The 27,378-nt window shown below is 44.1% G+C and overlaps 1 protein-coding gene across 2 annotated transcripts in view; it reads right to left on the bottom strand.

Annotated features, from left to right (window-relative positions):
* Window positions 1-477: 477 nt before the first annotated feature.
* ATL3 (atlastin GTPase 3) overlaps window positions 478-27,378 on the bottom strand; it is a 51,004-nt gene continuing 24,103 nt past the window's right edge. For both annotated transcript variants that reach the window (XM_083164766.1, XM_083164767.1), the window contains exons 3-13: window positions 20,214-20,357; window positions 19,940-20,044; window positions 18,624-18,674; window positions 16,391-16,447; window positions 13,573-13,665; window positions 11,081-11,219; window positions 8,710-8,837; window positions 5,612-5,668; window positions 5,452-5,523; window positions 3,143-3,574; window positions 478-2,527 (exon numbers count right to left, since the gene is read on the bottom strand). In XM_083164766.1, coding sequence (XP_083020892.1) covers window positions 2,444-2,527; window positions 3,143-3,574; window positions 5,452-5,523; window positions 5,612-5,668; window positions 8,710-8,837; window positions 11,081-11,219; window positions 13,573-13,665; window positions 16,391-16,447; window positions 18,624-18,674; window positions 19,940-20,044; window positions 20,214-20,357 — 1,362 coding nt within the window. In that variant the 3' untranslated portion in view covers window positions 478-2,443. The remainder of the gene's footprint in view (window positions 2,528-3,142; window positions 3,575-5,451; window positions 5,524-5,611; window positions 5,669-8,709; window positions 8,838-11,080; window positions 11,220-13,572; window positions 13,666-16,390; window positions 16,448-18,623; window positions 18,675-19,939; window positions 20,045-20,213; window positions 20,358-27,378) is intronic.

The raw sequence follows: 27,378 nt of genomic DNA, 5'->3' as shown, positions 1-27,378 counted from the left end.
TATGGCAAGGCATGATGGGACTTGTAGTTTCACAACAGCTGGAGGGCCATAGTTTGGGCATGCCTGAGCAATTGTATGTTATAATCCCTTCCTTTAGAATGTAAGCTCTCATAGCCAGAGTCTGCTACTATGCATATCATGTCGCTCCCAGGTAGGTAGGCACACACACATTATTATTATTATTTAACAACAGTTATGTATGTAGCACACACATATTCTGCAGTGCTTTGAACATTCACACCAGTCCCTGCCCCAGTGGAACTAACAATCTATATTCCCTACCACATGTACACGCACACAGACATTCTAGCTTTAATTTTGTTGGGATTTAATTAACCTCCCAGTATATTTTTGGAATGTACATACGGTATATACACCATGGCACGCACTACACCATCTGTTCAGGCACATACATAACAGATTGCTGTATCAAGCGTCTACTGTAGAACAGTTTGATTTGAAATAATAGATCTTCAGTGATTGTGTTATAATTGCTTTTATTAAAAATGAAGCACAGAATAGAAAAATAAGCAGCAAGAAGAATATGTCCTTGGTCCAGATTATGGTTTAGCCGTATTTGTGCTTTGGAATTCAGCTTGTAGAGTACATTTTACACTCTTGGGTTGGGGAAAAAATTTCAGTTCTGGCAGAAGTCCATCGCAAACCACTGTATATGGGCGTAACTTCTAAATCTATTTCCAGGTATATACACATATGCTTGTATATACACACATGTAACAGGCACAGATATTACATACATACACGTAACCACAACACAAAGTTTTCAGATGTGGAAGAGACTACCGATTGCACATATAAATTGTATGTGTAAGTGCATATAGTGCAAGGAATCATGTATGTATATATACGTTCATTACAATGGAATGTCATGCAGATAACCAGGCATAGAACACAGCACATAAATATCCAGCCCAACAGAAGTAACCGTATGACAGAAGCTGTATGTGGTTGTAATTAAATGCAATACATATACACAATATGAAAGTGGACCTGTAGCCTACACAGTGGGTAAAGCCATTTTGTGGGCAGACCAATAATTACTACATTTCTGCCAATCAACTCACTGGGATAAAAGACACCAGGCCTTTGATCTAGGATAAAGAGCAAGTAAGTGGGCATTACCATATGGCACTGAGGACATTTAGAATTAGATCTAGATTAGGGAGGACATGTCCTATCTCAAATCTAAACTGCAGAGTCAAAATTGAGGCCTACACGGAAAAGCAGCCCGTATTTGCCCTGCATGTCAAATATAAATAAATGTATTTCCATTACATTGCAAAATGGTTTGTCCAGGTGCAGTTACTTGCTCATTTTTGTTTTACCCGCACCAGAATCAGGACTGGGAGAGGTCATTAGTCCCTAATCATAGGCTTAAGACTGTGCCAATCTCTCATTGCTGGTTTTATATCAGCACATACAGGGGTGGATGTATGAAGCAGTGAGCAACCAATCAGCATTGCAGTAACATCTATAATTTGTATACTATAAAATGATATAGAGCAGCCGATTGGTTGTCATGGGCCACTTCTCTCTTATCACTGCTTCATACATATAGCCCTTAGTTTTCTTTCTGTAATCAACATTGGTATCTCTTGCATCAAAACATGATTATTTAGGTGATACTTTAGCTATCTGCTGCCGTAAGTACAGACAATAATAAGACAGACATAAGCGCAGAGTTATAGGTACATAAATGTACTTGGTTATTAATTTAAAGCAAGGCAGCTATACAGTTTTATAACCCCCTAGAAGGTGCAGAATGTAAGGCACAACTTGTGCTAAGGATTACTATAAGGCCTCTCTTTAGAAATACATAAAAACACAACAATAATATAGACCCAGGATAAAGAGCAACTACCCTACTACAGTATATTGAACACCAAAATAAGCTTCAGAAAAATGTTTGCGTGTCAGTGTATGTATTATATATTTATTAGTATATAATATATGTCTGAAATTGACCATTATGCTTGTGATGTACAGGTCTAAATGACAATTGACCACAGATGTTGGGTAATTTGGCGCTTACAAATGTGCATCACTAGATTAGTAACACATCTTTAGCAATAAGTCCCCAGGAACCCTATTTTTTCAATGTAACAGAATAAAATACCAGGAAAAATCCTTTACGTTCTGCGTGAAGGGCTTTTCTATAAAAAATACTTTCGTCAGTCTGTGAAGGCAACACGAACTGATGGTTTAAAGTGCTGGGTATATAATACAAACTCCACTGTTCCTCATGCTTGTTGTATGACGTAGAACATAACATTGCTTGTCTACCTGTATCATAATGGGAATGTATGGAGAGAATTGTAAGACTGGCACGGTGGTCGGGTAAGTTTGATCGCTGGAATGGCTGTGGATCAAAATGGTGGCTTGTGCTGGAGGCGGGAAAATAGGCAATCTTAGCAATCTGCTGTTACTTCTGCTTTTTTCTCTCAGGTGGAGCGCCAACGGCAGCCTCCGCAATGTGACGTGTGGAGTTGCCCATACGGTTTGTAGCCTGTGAAATGAATCAAAGTGATAAGGTAAAGAAATATGTGAGCAACATTTGTAGGTAACAATCATGTAAGTATTATTACCTCAAATTATTACAATAAGAAAAACAAATACAAATCTATTCTCCTCTAACATCTCAAGGGTTCATACAATTATGCCCCTTTTACATCGCACCACGGACCCAGGTTATTGCAGGGTTGGTGACGTATGGACTCGGGTTGAGGTGCAATGTTAAAGCACCACCGCTTATAACCCAGGTTGATAAACCCAACGGTTATAAGAAGGGTTAAACCCGGGTCGCCTACTCTAGAATGGGCATGAAAGTGCCGGACCTGGGATCAGGATCCCGGGTCCAACCTGGCTTTGCGATATGAAAGGGGTATTGGATTCGCCCCACTTGCGGTAGTTCCAGACATGAGCTCTGCCCATTGCATACAGGAAGACACTCGCCTGCTTAGGGAGCAAGATGAGGTAGCCTTGGCATTTCAATGTCATTGCAACAGCAACTCACCACCCTCGCGGCAAACTGAATTGACCCATTAATGTTATACTCACATTTTGTCATTACTTTCAGATTTATGACATACCATTACAAGCAATGCAACAAGCTCATTCTTACCTGCTCTAGAACATAATCCGCACTGGTATCTATGACTTTCCCAAGGTCTCTGTACTGTCCGGAGTACTTGATGTAACCCCATGTAAGAAGTGCAATGAGCAGCAATCCCATTGCGCAATTAAACAGCTGTGCCACAATTTCCAAGCCTACAAAGCCTGTAATACCAGAGACCATGTATAATGCAGCCACCAGAGCCAAAAGCACAGCGGGGGTGCGAAAGGCCGTGAAGATGTTCTTGCTCTCATTGTGCTTGCATAAAGACGAATAAACGTCTTCCATATCTTTGTCCAATTCTTCTCTATACTGCCGGCTGAACTCCACGCCTCCCATCTTCTTGGCACGGTCAAACTGAGAGAGAGCCTCCTCCCTGCATGCGCTGTCTCGGTCTCGCAGAACATCCGGAGACACATAGGGCTTATCCCCTCCGCAAATCTGTGCAAAGGAAGAACAGTGGGGAAGCAGCACAAAGTCATTAAAGGAACATGGCTACACAAGAAGAAACGGTTTATTGGGTCCAACAAAGTAAGGTAGACATGCATTGGGTCGGCAGGGCTTAGGTAGACAGATGAAAAAGGTCGACAGGGTCAAATGGTTGAAAAGCATTAGGCCGACAATGGGAAGGGTCACATGATTTTTACACTTTTTTTGCACCATAACGCACATCAACCCAAGTTTTTGCTCAGTGGAAAAGGGTCCCCCACAAAAAATGCCCAGGTTAAGGGACAGTGTCAATGGGTAACCTGGGTCATAGGACGCTGGACCCATTTGAGCCAAATTGGAAGGTGTCTGTGACAGCTGTCACCAGGGAGGAAGAGATTACAGCCTCTGTTATCTTTCTCTATCCGGCTCCTCGGAGACCGCTGTAACAGACACTCCTAGACGGCCAACCCACGCTGCTACAGGTCACCACCGCTCCACTGCAGTCTGGCGTTTAGTGAAGACCTGGAGTTTGTGGCACTTGGACATGGAGGGGGGTTATTTTGGTTCACTCGCAAAGGCAAAATCACTCTCTAATGGACAAACCCATGTTCACCGCAGGTGGGGCAGATGTAACATGTACAGGGAGAGTTAGATTTGGGTGGGTACATCAAACTGATATCTATATTGTAGTGTAAAAATAAAGCAACCAGTATTTACCATGCACAGAAACAAAATAACACCCAAATCCAACTCTCCCTGCATGTGTTACATCTGCCCCACGTGCATTGCATATGGTTTTGTCCATTAGAGAGTGAATTTGCCTTTGAGAGTGAATCAGAATAACCCCCGTGGTGTAATTTCCGATCACCAGTAATGCACTGCAATGGGGTTTTTCCTGGGTCTGATCTAACAGTGTCACCAGGTCAGAGCAGATAGACCACTGCCTCCCCTCAGGATCTGTGCCTCAGACTAGCCATAACTGTCCCACTAAGAGTTGTAAGATAGTGAAGCAGGTGGAAACATGGTCAAATATTGAAGTACGTAATGTAACCAAATTTCTGCATCTAAAGGGCATATCTGCATCTGAAACTCATTGCCAATATTCGAGGTGTACGTTGATAATGGCATGAAACGGAAACGGGTTTGGTGCACTGCCTGTGTTGGACATGTCTAGCCTGACTAAAAGCTGCTCACCTTCAAAGACTGTCCTGCTGTTATCAAATATCTTCCCTAAAATTGCATTACAACCACACACCTCAACAGACGCCAATGAATTGCAGCTGCTGATCACCACATGCAGCTACAGCTCCTCTAGATTTTAAAGCACTTTCTTATATTGCTATACTTTACAGCGGGATACACTATTGTATTGAAGTAACCTGTCCCATATACTGTATATAGTGTGGCGGGAGCGGTTTTATTAGTGGAGTTAAATACATAAAACAGCAGCATGTCGCTTCCATAAGTATCTGTGACATCAGGAAGGAATTTATGTAAATGTTCTTAAAAAGTCATTTGATTTAAATAACTATATAGGTATTGTAGTTTATTGAAAATAAGCATAATATTTTCAGTCCTCCATTTATACAATATCTCCCAAACTGTAACTACAGCAATGAAAATGATAGATGTAGGAAACCTCGACCTCACCAAGACATGCATTGGGGCAGTGGATGCGGAGGAAGGCATGCTGGCTGAGGGGTCATTATGTGGGGATATAAAAAGAGCTAAACACAGGTGAGAAACACAACAATGTGAGGGAAGAATAATAACAGTGATAGTGTAATGAATAATGACTATAGGATGGGAGACACATAATTATGGGGGTGTGAGGTATTTGGACTAAAGATGCCATGGAGACGGATAGGAAGGACATTAGTACTATTCACCTTCTCCATACTGCTGCTGTACAAATCCTTAGCTGATGCTACTGCTGCCAGGTTATTGGCTTCTGCGGTTGCCTGAGGAGAGAGGGAGAGACCGATTTACGCCCATCATACCTAGGAAGGTGATTTCTGAGAAAGAAGTGCACAGCAATATCAGTCATACCTGCAGCATGGATTTAGGATGAGGCAAATCTTCACCTTGATAAATTTTTATGTATGCCTTAAAAAAAGAAGAAAAACAGCACAGATTTATCCCTGATGCATAATATAATATAATGAATTGTAGCGGACATTCCCTGAAAGCTGAGATAATGACACACAACGGGAAAACAAAGATGGCCTCTGGGATTGTGGCTCGGAAAGCATAACCTATAACAAACTCCCAGGATAATGAAGCAAACTGGGACTTTCATATTCATGAACACACACATTCAACAGATGTCACTAACTGAATGAGTAGTTTGTAAAAGGAACAGTTACAGTAGGTCAGCTTATGCCTTCATACTGAGAGTCCAGTCATGCAACGTTATGGCGTGTTTGAGCAAATAGCAATCGATGTGGTGACAGAAGAGACTGCCAATAAACCTACAACATCAGTAATTCCTGATATCTTAATCCTAAATGTTTAAGTATTACATTATGTAGTTTCCCCTTCCATCAACATTACTTAGATTTGACTATAAATAAGCAAATTTATACAGTATTAAGCTGCCCATACACTTTCTACCCTTTTCACCCGATTCCAACAGATCGGGCCGAGAACTCTGGTGAAAAGTGCCCAAATCCTATGTGCCTAACCTCTATTCCAATCCTGTGTGTAGTCCCGTGTGTGTTGGATCCAGAGATCGCAAGTGCTGCACGCAAGATCTATCGGACCCAGGAAGATCCAACAGGACTTGCTGGGGGGGGGGGAGGAGGAGTCCTGTTGGATCTTCCTGGGTCCGATAGATCTTGCGTGCAGCACATACAGTGTATGCTTAAGGAGCACATACCATGTACCATATGCGGTCCAGCCCTCGAAAGGCCCGGCGGGCAGTTGCCGAGGTATTCCATGCAAGGCTGCATGTGGTAGCTCGGATTAGCGTGTGGCCATTTTAAAATTATGGTTTCCTCCTCTTGTCTCCTTAATAAAAATCCAAGGACTGAAGGAAGCCTACAATCTATGTTTCATCAGAAACAGATAAGCTCAAATTCATTACCTCTTCCATATGTAAGCAGCAGACTATTTAATATAATCATTCTATTTTACTTTGGTGTTTTAATCCCTATTTGGGGTGGATACTATGTTCTAGGAGGTGATATACTGTTGCAGCACCCTCATATTTATTTATTACAGAGAATATTTAAACATTCCCATCAGTCCCTGCCCCAGTGGAGCTTACAATCTATATTCCCTACCATGTACACACACACACACACACACACACACACACACACACAGACATTCTAGGGTTAATTTTATGTTGGAAGCCAATTACCCTACCAGTATATTTTTGGACCGTGGAAGGAACCCGGAGTACCAAGAGGAAACCGACACAAGCACAGGGAGAATATACAAACTCCACACAGTTCTCGCCATGGCGGGAATCATACTGTGAGGCAGTAATGCTAACCATCTCTCTTCTACTTTTCTTCTAGTAACTGTAAAGTACTATGAGGAGCAGCAGTAAATATAATAAGCACATCATAGGGGTCTAGATAGATAGATCTCTATCTCTCATTATAGATATTATATAATTTAGATCAGGGATCCTCAAACTATTTTGCTCTGGGACCCCATCAGACAATACAAATAAATATAGGACCCCAGCAATTTACCTCAGAATGGTTGTCACACATGTGAGGTCAGCATACCACATACACGGCAGCATTGTTGAAGCACAAAATTATGGGAGGAGTCTAAATAAAAGACTCCTTGAACCACTGGCTGAGATTAGAAAAAGTCATTAGCCTGACTGTCAGCAACATGAAGTTGTGACCCCATGCTGAGAAGGTCGGGACCCACTTTGGGGTCATGACCCACAGTTTGAAAACCGCTGATCTAGATGGATAGATACACATTTTGTAATGTAGATGAACAGTTCATGGAGATTAGTGGTATAACTGTAGTGTACTGCTGCCACCTACAGATGAAAGTTGTTATTGTTAGTTCTGTAGATTTTACAAAGGAGATAAAGAACTGAAAATGACTGGCAATTACAGTTAATCTTTGGAATCTATCAGGTGGATGAAGAAACATCATGCCAGCTCAGCTCCATAACGATTACTAAGAACCCTATCAGAGATTTTAGGTTTCAAATTAAAGTTCAAATTAAAATTTATATTCTCGTTGGATTCAATTTTTCATTCTAATTATAAGAATTTCATAGTAAATAGACTTGGCATATGCTGGGCCCACTGCTCACCGAGACTCGTCCCTCCCCACAGCAGCCCTGTAACAAGTCTTCCCCCTCACCAGCTAGGCTAGGTTCTGTCCCATCACTGCTGCAGGGGGAACCGTTAGAGATGGGGGTCGCATCTCCCTTCATTGCACACACGTGTCCGAAACACATGGGACAGACCATAGCAGATTATTGTATTAATGATTGTTCTTATACTCATAAAGTTTTCCAATTGCATGAAAAGAAAAAAAATGGTCAGTCTTCACATAGCTCTAGGTCAGGAATGTATAATGATATGCACATGGGATTTAAGTTTTATTATTTTGATAGTGGGACCAGAGCTAAAAAACCTCACAGCAATGAAGGATCTCTTAGGGCAGAAACGTATTACACACAGGGCCTGATTCTGGTTCACTTGCAAAAGCAAATTCTCTCTAAAGGCCAAAACCATGTGCACTGCAGGTGGGGCAGAGTGACATGTGCAGAGAGAGTTAGATTTGGGTGTTATTTTGTTTCTGTGCAGGGTAAATACTGGCTGCTTTATTCTTGAACTGCAATATAGAGATCAGTTTGAAGTACAAACCCCATCTAAATATAACTCTCGCTGCACATGTTACATCTACATGTTACAAAACAATGGAAGGGTTGCAACCATCAGTGGCTGCAGCGCTGACCACAAAATGCAGGGAGAGGGGGAACCCGTGCTGTCGATCCCAGAGATAATCAGCCAGCACACACTTATTACATATAGCATAACCTTAAATAAAATAGTAAAATAATCTGAATCTAGCCATTAAAAGTATCACGTTTTAATCACTTTTAATTATGTACATTGAGAAAAGATGTCAAGGTAGGCAGATCAAGTATATCCAAATTTTACCTTAAAATATTCTAGCAAACCTCGGCAGGTCACTTTTGCGCCATTTATCTCTTTCTCCATAAGGCTGCTGGGTTCCAGGACCAGGGGTACCAAAGCAATGAGCTCCTCAGTAAACTCAGGTGCAATATCTGGGACAGAAAAAGGAGTTAAGTAGTGTACACACAATGCAATGTACTTTCTATTCATTCCCAATATTATTTTACTAATATTATACTGTATATATAATATTATTATTATACTGTGTTGCCACTTCGAGCTCCACCAACATCATTAAGTTTGCAGACAACACTGTTGTGGATGACCGTCTATTATGTTGGTTTTTCAAATCTTATTACTAATGCCCTTTGGTGTGCTGGGAGTTAAATCCCCCTCCCTTGCAGCACCTGGGGGGGCATTACTAGTTTGATTGAGCAGCTGGTGGTGGACCTGATCTCTAACAATGACAAGACAGCCTACCCAGAGGAGGTTAGCTAATAGTGGACTTCAGCACAAAGCAGGAGAGGAACTACCAGTCCCTGACCATCGATGGGATACCAGTGGAGAGAGAGTAGACCATTTCAGGTACCTAGGTGTCTACATCACGCAGGACCTGACTTGGTCCTGTCATGTTAACTCCCTGGCGAAGAAGGCCCGGCAGAGTCTTTATCATCTTAGATGACTGATGGACTTTAGACTAGCCTCAGGAGTACTAAAACAAATTCTATTTTCGCACCATTGAGAGCATCCTGACAGGAAATATCACGGCCTGGTTTAGCAACAGCACCAAAAAGGACAGGAAAGCTCTCCAGAGGGTTGTGCGTTCAGCACAGCGTACCATCCGGCAGAGCGTACCATCCATATCGAGCTTCCAGACCTGGACACTATATACAGCAAGCGATGCTGGACCAAAGCAAGGAAGATAATGATGGATCTCAGCTATCCCAACAATGGACTATTCTCTCTGTTGTGGTCAGTGAAATGCGACAGCTCATTGAAGGCAAAACACACAGAGTGAATGAGAAGGAGCTTCTTCCCGCAGGCCATTAGAGCACTCAACCAGACCTACTAGTCCCGGGACTTACTTTCTTTCTAGACCTACCCAACACTTTTTCTCTCTACACTCTTCCTCAGCCGATCTACTGTACTTATCGTAATGTAGGTTATATAAACAAGCATTTTACTACATATTGTACTATGGGATTCGGTATGAAATCCCGACGGTTAAAATCCCGTCAGTGTCGAAATCCTGAATGGGTCATAATACCGACAAGGACAAAATCCCGACAAGGACAAAATCCCCACAGGGTCAAAATACCGACATATTTACATATTCACTGTTTCTTTGACCCAAATGTCGACAAAGTCGACATGGACACAGTTGGAGGTGAACTGCAGCCCCTCGCAATGCTTCGGGCACGGTACCTCGCTGCACTATTTTATTCTCCCACTACGCCCTAGTGGATGGTAGGGCATGAAATACCGCTTGTCGGCACATGTCGGGTCAAAAAACAGTGAAAAAACCCATGTCGACCTTGCGACCTGTCAACGGAAAGTCATGTTGACCGTTTCACCTGTACATTCTATATGTCGGTGTTTTGACCCTGTCGGGATTTTGTCCTTTTCTGGATTTTAAATGTCGGGATTTTGTCCTTGTCGGTATTAGGACCCATTCGGGATTTTGACTGCATCCCGTACTATGTATGATTTTGTATGTGACAAATAAAATTTGATATTCTGATCAAATCGGGATTTAGACAGATCTGTACTATATAGTCTATTTTTCTATTCGATTTCAATGCCATGGGGCAGCGCATCAGGATTGAATGCATTTGATTTTCATTCGATTTCGATTCAATTTCGATTTCATTTTGCTATATAAGCAAAATCAAAAAGAAAAATAGACAACTTTCAACCGTGTGTCCGCCCTACTAGGAAAGAAGAATCAAAGAGCCGCCTGTTGTCTGTCCGGCTGTGAGTCTCACATGCCAATCCTCAGACATTGCACATCTGCTGCTCTGGAGGCCAGTCAACACCTCATTGCTGATCGCTACGAAGCCGATTCATTATCAGGGATTCTAATTTCCAGTGGTGGCTTCTCAATGACACTGGATTGGAATCTTGCATCTTGGTGTATTTGAACTTCTAGTTTGTGCTATGGGCTTGTCTTGACTGTCATTCGTCTATTATTCTTAGCTTTTACTTGAGTTTGACCTGCTTTACTGGTGATGCTGGCCTGTGACTTGCTTAGACCGGTGTTTAACAACCTCATCTGGAGGACTGGAGTTGGGACACAATGGTTTATATTACCCTACTGTCTTTCTACAGCTGTCTTTCCACCTGTACTTCCAACTACCCCTCCATGGACCTTATTACAAATAATACAATGAACAACCTTTCAGCCGTCCGTCAAACTGGGGGCTAGTTGCCACCTTGAGCCCAGGGTGTGGGAGAAGGAAGCAGCTGACGCTGGTGAAACAGGAGTGAATATGTTTGCGGACATTCTGGATTTCTTCATGCTGATGTTCCTTTACCTAAAGGGTAACAGTAACAAGGGAGTTTACATATCAGTAATGCAGCTATCCTCTTCACAAACACAGGCAGAATATTTATCTGTATCTACTCTGGATGGAGCAATAGAGCCTCTTATCTAGCTTGGTGACTTGTTCATTAGATGGCAGGAAAGGATGGGGAACTGGCCCACACACTGTAACCCACTGATACAGTCCTTACTTAAGACACCAGGACTGCCATTTGGAACGCCTCTCGGAATTCTGAATGACAACCCAATGCTCTGAAAATAACTGGTATAAAAAAATACTTCTAATGCCTTATATTATGTAAAATCATTGGGACTCTCTGTGGGAACCTTTGTTGCACCCCTATGATCATGCACTCGGAGGGGTTTAAATAGCATAATTTCGCCAATACATTTCTCTAAAAAGGCTGATAATAGGTTAAATTCTATGGGACAGGTATGTGGAGGTGAAGTATTGAAGGGAGAGGGTTTTTAAGTGGGAACTTTAATAGTTTTTTTCCAAGTTCTTACAAACTTGTATTAAAAACATTGAAAAAATCAAATAAAACCCTTTTTTATGTACCCAAAATACTGTTCTTTCATTTGCTGAAAACACTTGCTGGCCAGAATTTTTAAACCATTAATATGAATTGTTAAAATCAGACACTTTATCTGAGGAAGCCGCCGACTTACTACAGGCGGAGAAACGCGTATGTAAGCCTCAAGGAAGGAGCCCAGTTACCCATGTTAATCTGCATCTCACTAAAGAACTGAGTGATTGGAGAAAATCTCTATTACTGTGGACCTACTATTTTCCAATTGTTGGTGTCTGGAGTCTAATCCAAGGAGCGGAAAGGGGACACTTATACCCCATATGAAAGACTGCCTGAAGTACACCTGAAAGCAATACCTTTATAACATCTGTATGGCCACAGGAGAAACTAACTCTCTGATGTGGGACTGGAAACTATGTGATTCCATTGCCTCAACATATAGAAAAGCCATAATTACCAAAGCCTCATTTTAGCAATATAGAGCCTCAAACTAAGTGATTTTATATTTTATATGTTATATGTTGTACGTCTTGTGTGTCTATTTTTATTATGTTAGAAGTGCAGTTCAAAATTGTTTTTATATTTGATTGATTATATTCTAGTAAATAATATTATGGTCATTAAAATAAAATTGTGTTTATTATACTGGGTGTAGCTGCGCCTCTTATAAAAGGAGTTGGGATTTATTCACCGACCCCTATTGCTACAACTTTTTAAAAGCCTCCAGTACTTTCTATATGGCCACTAACAGTCTTCTATATGAGAACACTGGCTCTGACCAGCGATCTCACTAGATTTATCCAGCATGCTGGATATTAATCGCTGGGCGATAGTGAAGCACAGGGCCGCGCATCGCTATGGCCGCTACACGCGGAGCGATGTAGGGACATTTTCTAAGCGATCTTGCGAGATCACTTAGAAAATACTCTGAAATCGCCCCATGTGTAGGCCTTATAAGTGTTACAGGTAGATTAGAACGTCTGTTTCTTGCAGAGGAACCAGCTACATTTTTGACTGATCTCTAGGAAAAGCCTTTTATTTGGTCCTGCTATTACAGTTGTCACACAGGGTCTAGGATGATTTCTCCCACTTCTTACAGGCCACATTTTGAATCATTTACATGTTCCCCTATGCTACAAAGACATGTTCTAACCAATCCCTCAGATCCAACATTATCTAGTTGCTAACATTGTTAAGTTGGCTACAGATGTCTACATTTATTCAGAAAAGTTGGTCCCTTTTGTCCAAACTGGTGATGTGTTTCACAATCCCAGATCAAAATGAGACCACATAGGATATGATACAACGGGACGTTAGAACCAAGGGAAACCCACGGGACTGTGTATAAAGTCATTAATAACTGGAAGAGTTAATAGATACATTCCATTAGGTAGTGTGAGAACTCAGGAGACAAGACATGTAACTAATGGGGACTACACACATAGCGATAAGGGGAGACGAGCAATGCTAGATCACTCAGATCGCTCAGCACACAGCGCTGTGCCGCTGAGCGATCTGTCAGGGCCAATGTTCTCCGTGAGAACACGGACACTGGCAATAATAGATTTATCCAGCATCGCACGGAACGATGTAGAGGGATACCAGATCGCTAAGAAAATGTGACTTGTGTAGGCCCCATTTCGATGAAGGGAGAATAGTTTGCTTTGTCAGATCAACTAAAACTAGGATTGCCAATGCAATAGGCACAATATCACAATATAGACGGCATCAAAGCAATTCATTACAATCTTTAGCCAACTTTTTGGAATAAATATGGATGGAAGCCGAACTTTCAGCCTGTATGTTAGTCATTACCCGCAATCTCTTCTCTAGGAACTTATTTCCTCCTTCCGCACCATATGGATATTCATAGGGAAAGCTCCAATCTCGAACCAAAAACATCAGGGTCTGTAGGAAGAAGTAAACATATTCTGTTCAGTGCTACAAGAGTATTTTTAAGCAATTAAAACTAATTGCTTGCATAGAGCAATGGTATAATTAGGCAGAGTTTGTGTGTTTGTACTTCAGAGAAGGTAAACTACAAAAGGTGCAACTGCATGAAGGTGCTCCACCAGTCACATGGACAGATGTGATGCTTTTATACGTAATGAACAGCGTGACGTCACTAAGTAAATATGTATCACATCCTTGACGTATTTTATTACCATTTACAGTGCAATTGTAACTTTGTCAACCAAGTCATCAAGTGCCCCTGAGGAAGTCACGCAGGTGACGAAACGCGTTGGGCCAGCTGTTGTATTGGAAAAATTGTACATTACGTTAATAGTTATCTTCAAAATGACTATATGTATTTGTGTATTTTATATGAGCCGAATTGTTAAGGCTTTTATTGAATACATTTTTTAAACAAAAGTGAGGAATAAGTTGTGTACCTTCACCTATAAGCGCACTCTGTTCCCTTTTCTTTATCTCTATCTGTCTTAAGTCCCGGCTAACAGGGGACTTTCAGAGTTGCTGCTAGCCACCATTAAGGCGCGGACGGTTAGGTATTCCCCATTTTTTATATATATATATATATATATATATATATATATATATATATATATATATATATATAGACAAGAACGGCGGCACCCGGAGGCTTAGTAAATAAAGTAACAGCTGCAGGTTTGCGTGATCACGCAAACCTGCAGCTGTTACTTTATTTACTAAGCCTCCGGGTGCCGCCGTTCTTGTCTGTATAACGTGTGGGGTTCTCCCCTCCAGGAAGGCACCGGAGCCAGTTACTCTATTAGGTGGACGTGCTGCTCTCCAACAACCTTGTATATATGTATATATATATATATATATATATATATATATATATATATATATATATATATATATATATATATATATATATATATATATATATATATATATATGTCTAGTGTCCATAAGTCTTAAACACTGCCATCTGCTGGCAGAGAGGGAAACTACATCTCACACATGCACAAACACAGAAAGTAGCAGACTAGCTTTCGAGCTTACTAGTGACTTTAGAAATCTCATTTCCTAATAAGAAGTCTTCACCATCCACCCATTCCAGTGTTGGAATGAATCAGGATGAATACAGTTTGGGGAATTGGGCCGATAGTTGACGATGGTGGAAGTTTTTGTTGTAACAATGGTAATTCCACTCCTTAAGGGCGGGATGTATTAAAATACATCGCCGCCCTTCGCGCCCCCCCCGCCGCGATGCCGCCGCATATGTACTAACATATGCGGCTGGCATCGCGATGCGGTGACGGAGCCCCCCCGCGATACCTGTACTGTGGTCTGCGGGGGGGCTCCGTCACCTCCCAGCCGGCTTTTGCTGCTTTCACGCCGGGGACAGCTAAGCAAGCTGTCCCCGGCGCTTCCTCCTCCCCCTGCAGCCGGAAGGACGTCCGGCTGCGTTGCTAGGGGGAGGAAGGGCTTACCTTCCGGGGTCCAGGAGGACCTGCAAGAAGGTAAGCCCAAGGGAGGGGGGAGAGGGGGGGTCGGCGAGGCGGCGGGGTTGCGGCGACGCGGCGGGTGGCGAAAAGAAGCCCATAGGCTTCTATAGGGTATCGCCACCCAAAGGTGACGATACCCTGCCCTGCGGTGACGTGGCGAACGGGTTTTAGTACATAGGAAAATGCGGTAAAACGGGGGTTTTACCGCATTTTCCCTTTAGTACATCTCGCCCTAAGTCTTTCTGATGGCTGACCTGCATGTATTAATACTACCTTTGCATTTATTTATTTAGTAACAGTTATTTATATAGAGCACACATATGCTGCAGCGCTTTACAGAGAATATTTTGAACATTCACAGTCACTGCCCCAGTGGAGCTTAAAATCTATATTCCCTATGACATGCACAAATTCATTCTAGGGTTAATTTTGTTGGAAGACAAATAACCTACCAGTATAGTTTTGGATTGTGGGAGGAAACCGGAGCACCTGGAGGAAACCCACACAAACACAAGGAGAACATACAAACTCTGCACAGTTAGGGCCATGGTAGGAATTGATCCCATGACTTCAGTGCTGTGAGGCAGTAACCATTACACCATCTGTGCATGCCATATACTTGTGTGTTGGCTTACGTGCTTGATATCAAACATGAATGCTCCTCAATATTAATGATGCTGACTCTGTCGCTGTAGTCATTTATGTTGTGCTGATTTGTCAGTAGAAAGAAGTAGTAAGTATATGCGTTATTAGTTTCCATAACCTGTATAGGACACTCAGAGGTCACTATGACTTCTCACAACTTGGCAGGATACCTCATATCTTGTTCTCCTTCCAGAGGGTGCAAGGTGTGACTACCCAATTTCAGATTTTTGTGACTGCTGTTGTGTAAGTGAATGTAAAATGCTTTGGGCTAGAGAAGCAGTTCTCAAGGAGTCTGAACAATCTGTTGAATTGTCTGTTACTTCAGACTCCTCATATCATTCTGTGCCTCCACCGTGCTGCCAGGTACAGTATGTGATGTCTGCCGACTACACATGTGATGTCCTTCTGCAGTAACTTGCTGGGGCCTGTAATTATTGTTGTCAGAAAACTTCTATCCCCACTCAGTGACCATACAGGTACGGCATAAACCAACATAAAGGTTAATTGAATCAATACAAAAAAAATATAGATTCAGGTTAATGATTTCTTACTTGAAATGGCTTTAAGAAGATCTCATCCATAGCAAGGCGCCCGTATTCAGTAAAAAGCTAAAGAATTTAAAAAAAAAAAATGGATTTTAAGCATTTTCTTCAATTACTGTACTTGCAATTTATAAAAAAGAGCAAAGTACAGGTCCCCAACACGTCAATTATTTGTAAGTAGCTAAAAGCCCAACAATGTACTTTCACAAAGTTTCGGGGTTCACACTTTATCAAAGTGCACTTTATGGTTTAATGTACCTTGGAAAAGCAGTCGATTAACCCCGAAACTGGCATTTTCGGACACATTATGCACTTTATTTAAATAGACTTTGTGACACTGTCTTCGAGTGCCGCTGTTTCCTTGGGGAAAAAAAAGGGGGGGGGGGGGGGGTGCAGAAATCCAAATAGAAGGAGGGACTGTGTAGCCCCCCTCCCCCTCCTATTTGGATTTATGTACCCCTTTTTTGCATTCGGATAACTCTGCTGTTATAACTGCCTTGATAAAGGTCCATACAAGGACTGAAACGTCGGCAGGCTTTTTTCCTCTAAGGCAGGGGTTCCCAAACTTTTTGGAATCACGGCGCCCTGGAGTATCAGACATTTTTTCGTGGCACCCCTAGGCCAAAAGTTTCTATTAATTAAATAAATACAATTAATTAATTGTGTTTATATGTGATCCTTAGGTGCAGTTATATATAATACTGTGAGGGACAGTATTCACTTTGGTTTGTTTACATATTTACATTGACCATAAATAAAATGAATTGGACCTGGACCACCATCCCAGGGCACCCCTACAAGTGCTCTGAGGCACCCCAGGGTGCCGCGGCGCACAGTTTGGGAACCACTGCTCTAAGGAACAAACACTCTTGGACTGCATTTGAACTTGATTACTACAAGACCAGTGTTTTTCCCATACCTGGGATCATTGGTATTATACAAACTGCTGGTATTATAAGCAGCTAACGATAATTATATTTTACAATTGTTGCGTTCTATCCCTTTGGAAAACACAGGGTTTATTCACAATGGCTGCACTCCTACAGAGAACCTGGCACATATAAACGGAAAGGATGAAGAGTATTATAAGAAATTCTGGTACTTGTTTCCTAGAACGGCCACACCGATGTTGATCGGGTCGGTCGCATCGCATGCGATGCGACCGACGCGACGGTCCCGATTTTTACATTGATTGAAATGTCAATAGGGTCCCTGGGACCCTGTTTTACATTGGATTCAATGTAAAAGTCTCCCCAAACCCCAATTTTAACCCCCTCAATGGCACCCCACGAACATTGTGAACGTCACCCCACGATTGACGCCAACCCGAAGCGTGGCGAGCGGCGGCGGTACGCGTCCTCCGACCTTTTCATACCCCTACTATCCACGACGGCGTGGAGTTGAGAATAAAAAGTGTGGCGAGCGCAGCGAGCCACCGAGCCCGAAGCGTGGCGAGCGGACGCGTATAACTTCACAGGTATACGCGTCCCCTCGCTGCGCTCGCCACACTTTATATTCTCAACTCCACGCCGACGTGGATAGTAGGGGTATGAAAAGGTCGGAGGACGCGTACCGCCGCCGCCGCTCGCCACGCTTCGGGTTGGCGTCAATCGTGGGGTGACGTTCACAATGGGGGGGGGGGGATATACAATGAGAAATGGGCCATATTGGCCCATTTCCCATTGTTAGCTATGTAAAATGTGCTTAATCGCGTCCATCGCATCTTGTGCCATTATAATGGCACAAGACCAACGCGATGAACGCGATTACAATTTACAATGTTAAAAATATTTTAACATTGAACCCTATGGGAAAATCGAGTGCATCGCGTCGGGTGCCATGTTAATGCACACAACCGACGCGTTGGACCCGATTTTGCCTTTGCCGGCAAAATGGGCCTGATTTCAAAGGAAATCGGGTCCATCGGGGGTAATCGTGTACCTTAAGTTAAGGTACACGATTACCCCCGATGGTGGCCGTGCTAGGAAACAAGTACCGAAATTCTTCTCTCCACAATAACAAAACATGGAAATCTTGGTCTCACAATCTCAAATATCCTCTATCCTGCATGATATGCACCCAGCATATTCTTCACGGATGATGAGGAAGAGTAACTAACCGGGCACATGGATAGGGGGCAGATGTCCATCAATAACAATCTGTTCGTTTACATTAACTTTCAATGTATGGCAGCCGAAGGCAACAATAAAATACATTTCCTTTCCTTTGCAAAAAGATCTACCTGAAGCTGTTGTAGATCATCCTCTTGTATGTTCTGGGATAAATTGTAAATCTGTATGAGAAAAGAAACAAGGTAGGAATGTTATAATAAATAACGGGAACTGCACTCAGCCACATGTACCCCCCGTGTCTCCCCTGTCTTGCGCATTGCAAAGCAATGTATATCTGTACTGTCCCTGCAGTATTGTTACCTACCTGGCTGTTGCGGCGACCAGTGGCGCCACTGATTGGCTGCCTAGTTGCTGTACAGCATGGCGGGTATGTGTTCCCTGTGTGATAACTGTACTGTCTCTGCCTATATTGTTACCCACCTAGCTGCTGCAACGACCAGTGACGCCACTGATGGCTGCCTAGGCGCTGTGCAGCTCAGCGAATATATGTTCCCTGCAACCCCCAGAGTACATCTAGCCTATACCTTTATGTGTTATGTATATCTGTACCGTCACTGTTTAACTGTACCTAACACTAGTATACCTGGCCAATAAAGCGGATTCTGATTCTGAAAATAAATCAAGTGCCGGATAAAAGACAGAAAGCATCAACAAATAAAAATGAAAGGAAAGGAAGGCTTTATCCTAGTGGCGGTAGCAGAGTTATCATAGGACATCGCCAGGTAGGAACAACGCAGCTGCTAAGTAACACAAAACTGAATATACTTCTCTGATTTCACTCTTTATGGAAAAAGGAGGATATGATAAAAGAGAACAGAGGGTAAATTTACTAAAGCTTCTAAAAATTAAAAGAGGTGATATTGCCCATAGCAACCAGTCAGATTCTGTCTGATTTTCTAGGATGCAATAGAGAAATGATTGGATGCTATGGGCAGCATTACCTTTTCCATGTTTAGAAGCTTAAGTACATTTACCCCTAGAACCCAACCCTTAAGGGGCGAAACTGCTGAGCGATCTGACCAATGTAGATCACTCAGCATACAGTGCTGCACAGCGATGTGCCAGGGCTGAGTGCTCTGTCAGGGCCAGTGTTCTCCGATGCGAACACTGGCTCCGACCAGCAATCTCACTAGATTTATTCGGCATGCTGGATATTAATTGCTGGGTGATAGTGATGCGCGTCCCCTCGCAATGCTATCGCCCCTACACACGGAGCGATGTTGGGGCATTTTCTAAGTGATCTAGTGAGATCACTTAGAGAATACCATGAAATCGCCGCCTGTGTAGGCCTTATATGTGTTACAGGCAGATTAGAACATCTGTGTTTCTCGCAGATGAGCCAGCTACATTTTTGACCGATCTCCAGAAAAAGAATCAGTAGAAGGAATCAATTGAAAAAGAAGATTGTCATTTAAGGTCTACTCACCTGGATGGAGCTAGTCATGGTGCTCAGAGCGAAAATGGTAGCACAGTCCTTGACAGTGGACTGACTGTCAAATGCCCCCTGTGTGTCCATAAGGACCACGGCAACCTGAAAAGCAGAGAACACACTGGTTCAAATATGTAGCCTCCCTCAAAATAACTGTGCGAATCCCAAAGCACTAGATGTTTACAATTAAATTAAATGTGCAAACTGGAACTTGCAAAAATAATAAAACATACTTGATTTAAAAAATTTTTTTGCTATTGATAGCTCTCACCTCCTTACCATCCGGCTTCTTCATAGTGAACACCTCACTCCAGATCTGTATGCCAGTGGTGTCTGGCTCAGAGCCACCTTTCCAAGAAAACCCAGTAAGAGGTACATCATCCTGCCCCAGCCACGTCCTGTGGTTTCCATCCTTCTGCAGAGCACATAAACCACCAAGCTTGTTTAGGTTTGATTAGGTTCTATTTCTGTGTGATTTGATGTGTTGATGTGTATTAAGCACAGCCAAGAAGAAAGGAATGCACATGGTGATAAAGTTCAATTAGACGCAAGTTATACCCCTTTCAGATTGCACCTAATTACCGGGTTCATGCCGGTTTGTTGACGGGTCGACCCGGTAATAGGGTTATTAGGTCCAGCAACCCGGCATTACGACCCTGTAAAAAAAGAAGGTTTCTTACCGGTTCGTTGCCAGGTTGATATGCAGTGTGAATGGGTTAACCGGGTCGAGCAACTCGGTTCCTGTTCACACTGATGGAGGAGGCAGTACTTGGACCAGCTGCCTCCTTCCCCCGTTCCCATTGATGCCCCGCCGCGCCTCCCGCATGACATCAGCAAACTGGCAATATTGTAGGGTTGCATCGGGACTGAACCGTTTTAAAATCCCGATGCGACCCTGCATTTTGCCATGTGAAAAAGGGATTTTTGTAAGAACTTACCGTTCGAATCCCTTTCTCTGATATGGTCCTGGTGACACAGCTCAACACTGGGATGTAGGAGGGTCCGAAGGAGCCAGGCACCTATCCTAAAGTTTTAGAGGGTAGGCTCCTCCCCTACTGCATCCCTGGACTCTTCAGTTCATCTTTCAAAGCCACTGGAATACATTAACTCAGTACAAACGCCTGCACATATTATATGCACATTTTATAACAGAAACTGTTAACTTTTAACCATTTTAACATGAACATCATGAAACTTCTGGCATACTTACTGAGCGTAAGGGAGGGATCGCTGTGTCACCAGGACCATATCAGAGAAAGGGATTCGAACGGTAAGTTCTTACAAAAATCCCTTTTTCTCTTTCAATGGTCCTGGTGACACAGCTCAACACTGGGACGTTCCAGAGCCGGTCCTTTGGGAGGGTACGCTCAGGTCTGCAGCTCTCAGCACTGCTCGCCCTAATGATGCGTCCTCCGACGCGAACTCATGGAATCTATAGAATTTGGCAAATGTGTGAACAGATGACCAAGTGGCAGCTCTGCAAACCTGCTCAGCTGTGGCCCCATGTCGAACCGCCCAAGAGGTGGCGACTGACCTGGTGGTATGCGCATTTATTTTGGCCGGTACCGGTCTACCCACCTTGGTGTATGCAAAGGCTATCACAGACCGCAACCACCTAGCAATAGTCTGCTTAGATGCAGGCCAACCAATTTTGTGTACGTCATACAATACCAACAATGTGTCAGTTTTCCTGACACTCTTCATTCTGTCCACATATATGCGTAAAGCACGCACAACATCCAAAGTTCTCAATTTGTCCCTTTTCTTAGAACCCTCTGGGGGTTGAAACACAGGTAGAACTATCTCCTGATGTAAATGGAAGGTAGATACCACCTTCGGTAAAAACTGAGGCACTGTTCTCAAAACAGCCCTGTCATCATGAAAAATTAAGAAGGGAGATTTACATGACAAGGCTCCCAACTCTGAAACTCTTTTAGCAGATGCTACTGCTAACAAAAACACTAGCTTCCACGTGAGAAACTTAAAGTCAGCCGACCTTAAAGGTTCAAATGGTGCCTTCTGAAGGCATTCCAAAACCAGTGATAGATCCCAAGGTGCTACTGGTTGCTTGTATGGAGGTTTCAACCTGGATACTCCTTGTAAAAAGGTTTGAATTTCCGGCAAAATGGCTATCTTTTTCTGGAAATAGATGGACAAGGCCGAAATCTGCACCTTCAGTGACTGAAGGCTTAGCCCCGATGAAAAACCATCTTGTAAAAATTCCATCATTCTTGATAGCTTAAAATGAGATGTATGAGCCTTTCTTCTCTCACACCATCGAATGTAAGTCTTCCAGACTCTATAATAATTTGCCGAAGATACAGCTTTTCTGGCTTTTATCATCGTCTGTACTACTGCCTCAGAAAACCCTTTCCTTTTCAAAATGGTGGTTTCAATAGCCAGGCCGTCAAAATCAATCGATCGGAATCCAGGTGATTGAATGGGCCTTGTCTTAGAAGGTCTGGTCTCAGAGGTAGACGCCATGAGTCCACAGACAACCTCTGAAGCCTCGAGTACCAGGACCTCCTTGGCCAATCTGGGGCCACTAAGATCACTGGAACCTTCTGCCCCTGTATTTTCTTCAGAAGTCTCGGTAACATTGGTACTGGTGGGAATGCATAAAGGAGATCTCCCTGCCAGTGAATAGTCATGGCATCCACTGCCTCCGCTAGTGGATCCCTCGTTCTGGCATAGAACCTGGGCACTTGACGGTTGACCCTGGATGCCATCAGGTCCACATCCGGGATTCCCCACATCGAGGTGATCTGGTGAAACACCTGAGGGTGTAAGCTCCATTCCCCTTCCTTGAGCTCCTCCCTGCTCAGGAAGTCGGCTTCTATGTTCTCTATTCCTGGAATGAATATAGCCGATACAGCTGGAACATTCTGTTCCGCCCATAGGAAGATTTTGGACACCTCCCACATGGCCAATTTGCTGCGTGTACCTCCCTGGTGATTCAGATACGCCACAGCTGTGGCATTGTCGGTCTGAATCCTCAAAGGGAGGTTCTGTAACCTGTCTCCCGCCAAGGAAATCACTTTCCAGACAGCTCTCAGCTCCAAGATGTTGATTGGTAACGCTGATTCCTCTGCCGTCCACAGGCCCTGAAGCCTGAGATCCAGGACTACTGCCCCCCAGCCCCTGAGACTGGCGTCGGTAGTTACTACCAACCAGTCCCAGGTCTGTAATGACCGACCCCACTGAAGGGAATCTACTTCTGTCCACCATTTCAAGGATTCCTGAGTGTCCGAAGACAGCACTATCATCTCGGATTTCATGGTCAAAGTGTTTCCTGACCAGGCTGACAAAATGTTCCATTGAAACCTCCGAGAGTGGAACCTGGCAAATTGAAGCGTCTCGAATGACGCCACCATTTTCCCCAGGAGCTTGAGGCACCTCCATACTGAAATGCTCTGAGCCCTGAGAATCTCCTGGACTAGGGTGACCAGATCCCTGGCCTTTATCTCCGGGAGGAAAACCCGATGAAGATGGGTGTCCAGTATGACTCCCAAGAATTGGAGTCTTTGTGACGGTACCAACTGAGATTTTTGCAAATTTAAAATCCAGCCGTGAGCCTGCAAAAAACTGATGGCCTCTGCCAAGTGACTCTGCAGCATGGCTGCTGACTCCGCTTTGAACAGGAGATCGTCCAAATAGGGTATTACTGTGATTCCCCTGAGCCTCAGCACCGCCGCCATCACTGACATTATCTTTGTGAATACCCTTGGCGCGGTTGCTAGCCCAAAGGGTAACGCCCGGAATTATAAATGCAGGTCTCCTATGGCAAACCTCCACAAGGTCTGATGCTCCGGGTGTATAGGGACGTGCAGATATGCGTCCTGGACATCCATGGACGCCAAAAATTCTCCCTGGTCCAGACTCAGGAGTACTGACCGTAGGGACTCCATTTTGAAATGGTCTACCCATAAATGAACATTTAGAGACTTCAAATTTAGTATTGGTCTGAAAAACCCGTCTGGTTTGGGCACCAGGAACAGCGTGGAGTAAAAGCCTTTCTTCCACTCTGTCTTGGGGACTAATGTAACCCCCCTTTTTCCAAAAGGGAGTGCGCTGCTCTCACAAGAGCTGTACGCAGCCGTGCCTCCTTTGGTAAGGATGTGGGAATGAACCTCTTCGGAGGTGGCCCTCTGAAAGGGATTTTGTAACCCTGTGTTATAATATCTAACACCCAGGCATCCTGGCCTAGAGAAGCCCAAGCGTCCCTGAAGAGTGTGAGACGCCCGCCCACTTTTGTCACTGTCGGGCGAAGCCCCTGACAGTCATGCAGAGGGTTTGTCCTCTCCTTTATTGGCAGGCTTCTTGTGAAAAGAGCCAAATTTTGACTTTTGTGTCTTGCCTCTAGAGGACTGAAACCTTCCCCTGAAAGACTGTCCTCGAAAGGACGCACCACCTCTAGGGGAGGGCCGAAAGGACGGCTTAAAAGCAGAAAATCTGGACGTCTGCTTTGCTGAGGAGGCCGGCAGGAATGTACTTTTGCCGCCTGTGGCCTGTTTTATAATCTCCTCTAATTCGGTACCAAAGAGTACCTTTCCTTTGAAGGCTAATGTTTCCAGAGCCTTCTTGGACTCATTGTCTGCTTCCCAGGCTTTAAGCCAAAGCACTCTCCTGGCATTAATGGAGACTGTGGACACTCTGGTTGCCATTTTAATAGCTTCCTCCTCTGCTTCAACTGCATATTCTGCCGCTGCCTTAATCTTTTCTGCAAGCAGTAATGCACCAGGGTCAGCCTGCAGCATGGTGCATAATTCACCAGCCCACTCTATCATGGCCTTAGAAACCCAGGCTGAAGCAATAAGGGGTCGTAAGGTAAACCCCACCCCTTCAAATATAGCTTTGAGGTTTCCCTCCAGCTTTTTATCCACAGAATCTTTAAAAGCTGCACCGCCTTGTACTGGTAATACAGTAGCCTTGGACAAACGTGCCACTGAAGCGTCCACAACTGGGACCTTTTCCCAGAGCTCCGCATGAGACTCTGGCATGGGGTACAGACTAAGGAATCGTTTAGGCATCTGAAGCCTCTTATCAGGAGTTTTCCAAGCCCCTTCTAACAATTCCTGTAACCCCTCATCTGAAGGAAAAGTAACAGCCTCCTTCCGCTGTCGCTTAAAAACACCTTTAACAGGAGTCTTATCCTCCACAGTCAGCTTTAAAGCCTGCTTCACAGCTACAATGAGATCCTCTATACCAGCAGCAGAGTTCTCTTCCAAATCATCACCCTGATCCCAGGGGATGTCAGTATACTCTCCTTCCTCTTCATCTACCACAGTAGTTAAAGCATAAGACCTTCTAGGGGTCCCTGCCACATCATCCATTTTGTCCAGCATTTCACTGAACCTGTTAATCCCTTTTGCAGTATCCTGCATCACCTGGATCAGTGCAGGATCTGCCTGGGTAAGAGGCAAGGAGCCAGACGACTGCTGAGATGATGGCATAGGTCTCTGTGATTCTACCAGCCCATCACTCTGCCTGTCCAAAAGCTGCACCAAAGCGTTTACTGACCTGCCTAGGGCCCTGGCCCACGCAGGTTCCATCTGCTCTGCCCTATGGGGATCACTGCCCATGGGTCTCACATCAGCGCAAGTAATACATAAGCCCCCCTAGGCCATCTGCTCAGGGACAAACTTTTGTGTGCAAACATTGCACGCGCTCAGTGCACTAAGGGCTCCCTCCCCCAAAACCACAGCCTGATGCTCAGACATGATGCAAGTGATAAATGTATATCTATCAGTATACACAGTGCAAACAATGTACAAGCGTTTATACAGAGCAATGCACCCAGTCACTTATCTGTCTGTTGGTTTCAACTGCGGGGAAGCGATGCCCAGGAAATCCAAGTCACTCTGCCAGGATCAGTAAGCCAGCTCAGCTCCGCTGCAAGCGTTCTGAAAGGCGCCAAAGTCAGAGTGAAGGAAGAGACCACAGGTCCCTGCTGCTGCGGGGTCCGTGACCTTTTGGCGCCAACCACCCCCAGCAAGCCGCTCCTTAGGTAGGATTTCCTAGTTCCAGTGTCTCCCCCTCAAATGGGGATCACTTGGAACATGCCTGTCACAACGCTGCTGTCCTCTCATCTAGGAGCTCAGCGTGTAAGCTCCGCATAAAATGGCCGCCGCCATCACGGAGCGCCTGTCCCCCATGATCCCCACCTAAACGTGGAGCCGGTTTCAGGGTACTCCGGAGCCCAGGCAGCCTTTTAGAAAAGGCTATAAGCGCTGCACAGGGAGACCAGACAGTGTCTCCCCTGTGCACAGTGAGCTGACAGGACGCGCTTCTGTCAGCTCCTGCTGCGCAAGCAGTGTGAGGATTCACTATGAGAATCCTCACACTGTGCCTACCTAGCTAGTGTGAAAGTTAATAAAATAATAAAAATCCCCTAACTACTCTAATTCTTCGGCTGCTCCTGCAGCCCTTTAGAATAGCACCCACTCCAGTGGGCACCTAACACGAACTGAAGAGTCCAGGGATGCAGTAGGGGAGGAGCCTACCCTCTAAAACTTTAGGATAGGTGCCTCGCTCCTTCGGACCCTCCTACATCCCAGTGTTGAGCTGTGTCACCAGGACCATTGAAAGAGAAAATGGTATAAGTGTGGCTATATGCTGCTACTAACTTGCCTCTTAGTGTACAAAAAGCCACCAAGCTGAAGCAAGATCGGGTCCTAATTTGTGGTGCTGTTGGGAGCATTTCCAATCCGATACAATGGCAGCTTGCCCTCTTTGCATATAACTAAACAGCTATGTGTCTTTATACTAGTTTGTCTGACAAAAGCAGGGAGTTTTCATGCAACCGCCCCCTGTCCGCCTCCTACAGGCCCACCCCCATGAGGCTTGCATGGAGACTATGCAAGTCTCCAAAAGGTGGCTGCACTGAAGCCCTGCACATGCGCATAAGTGAAAATGCGCATGCACAGTGCTTCACCATCCAACCTTTGTGCGAACGTATTTCGCTAATTAGAATGATCTCCAATGTACAGTGTTCACATTTCAGCAAGCAAAATGTGTCACAGCCCTATAGTGATGCAATTCAGGAACAACTAAAACAATTAAAATGTTGCATTTAAATAAAACAAATATCTCCATTTATTTTATTAATGGCATATTACTACTATACATGTTCCTTAATGCATAAGCAACCCGCAGCCTTACTGCTTACCGTCAAGTAGAACAGACTTCAACAACAATATAGGCAGTTAACCCTACGCTACACTGGGTGCAAAATACCCACCAGAATAAATAGCATCCGACTACATGATGGCACACGATATGCCCATGAGACTGTGCTCTTCCTTTCATACTGCCAGATAGCCTTGTAGATTTGCAAACATCTCTGTCTGATTGACAGGCCGAGGCATTTGTGGGGAGGGGCAGAGGAGGCCGGCATTGCTGGAAACAGGGGCGTACTGCCCCGTTTATTTTGAGTG

The sequence above is a fragment of the Crinia signifera genome, chromosome 11, assembly GCF_055691185.1.
Source record: "Crinia signifera chromosome 11, ASM5569118v1, whole genome shotgun sequence".
Classification (NCBI taxonomy): Eukaryota; Metazoa; Chordata; class Amphibia; order Anura; family Myobatrachidae; genus Crinia; species Crinia signifera.
The sequence above is the reverse complement of the archived record's forward strand: the minus strand, read 5'-3'. Positions and strand labels throughout refer to the sequence as shown.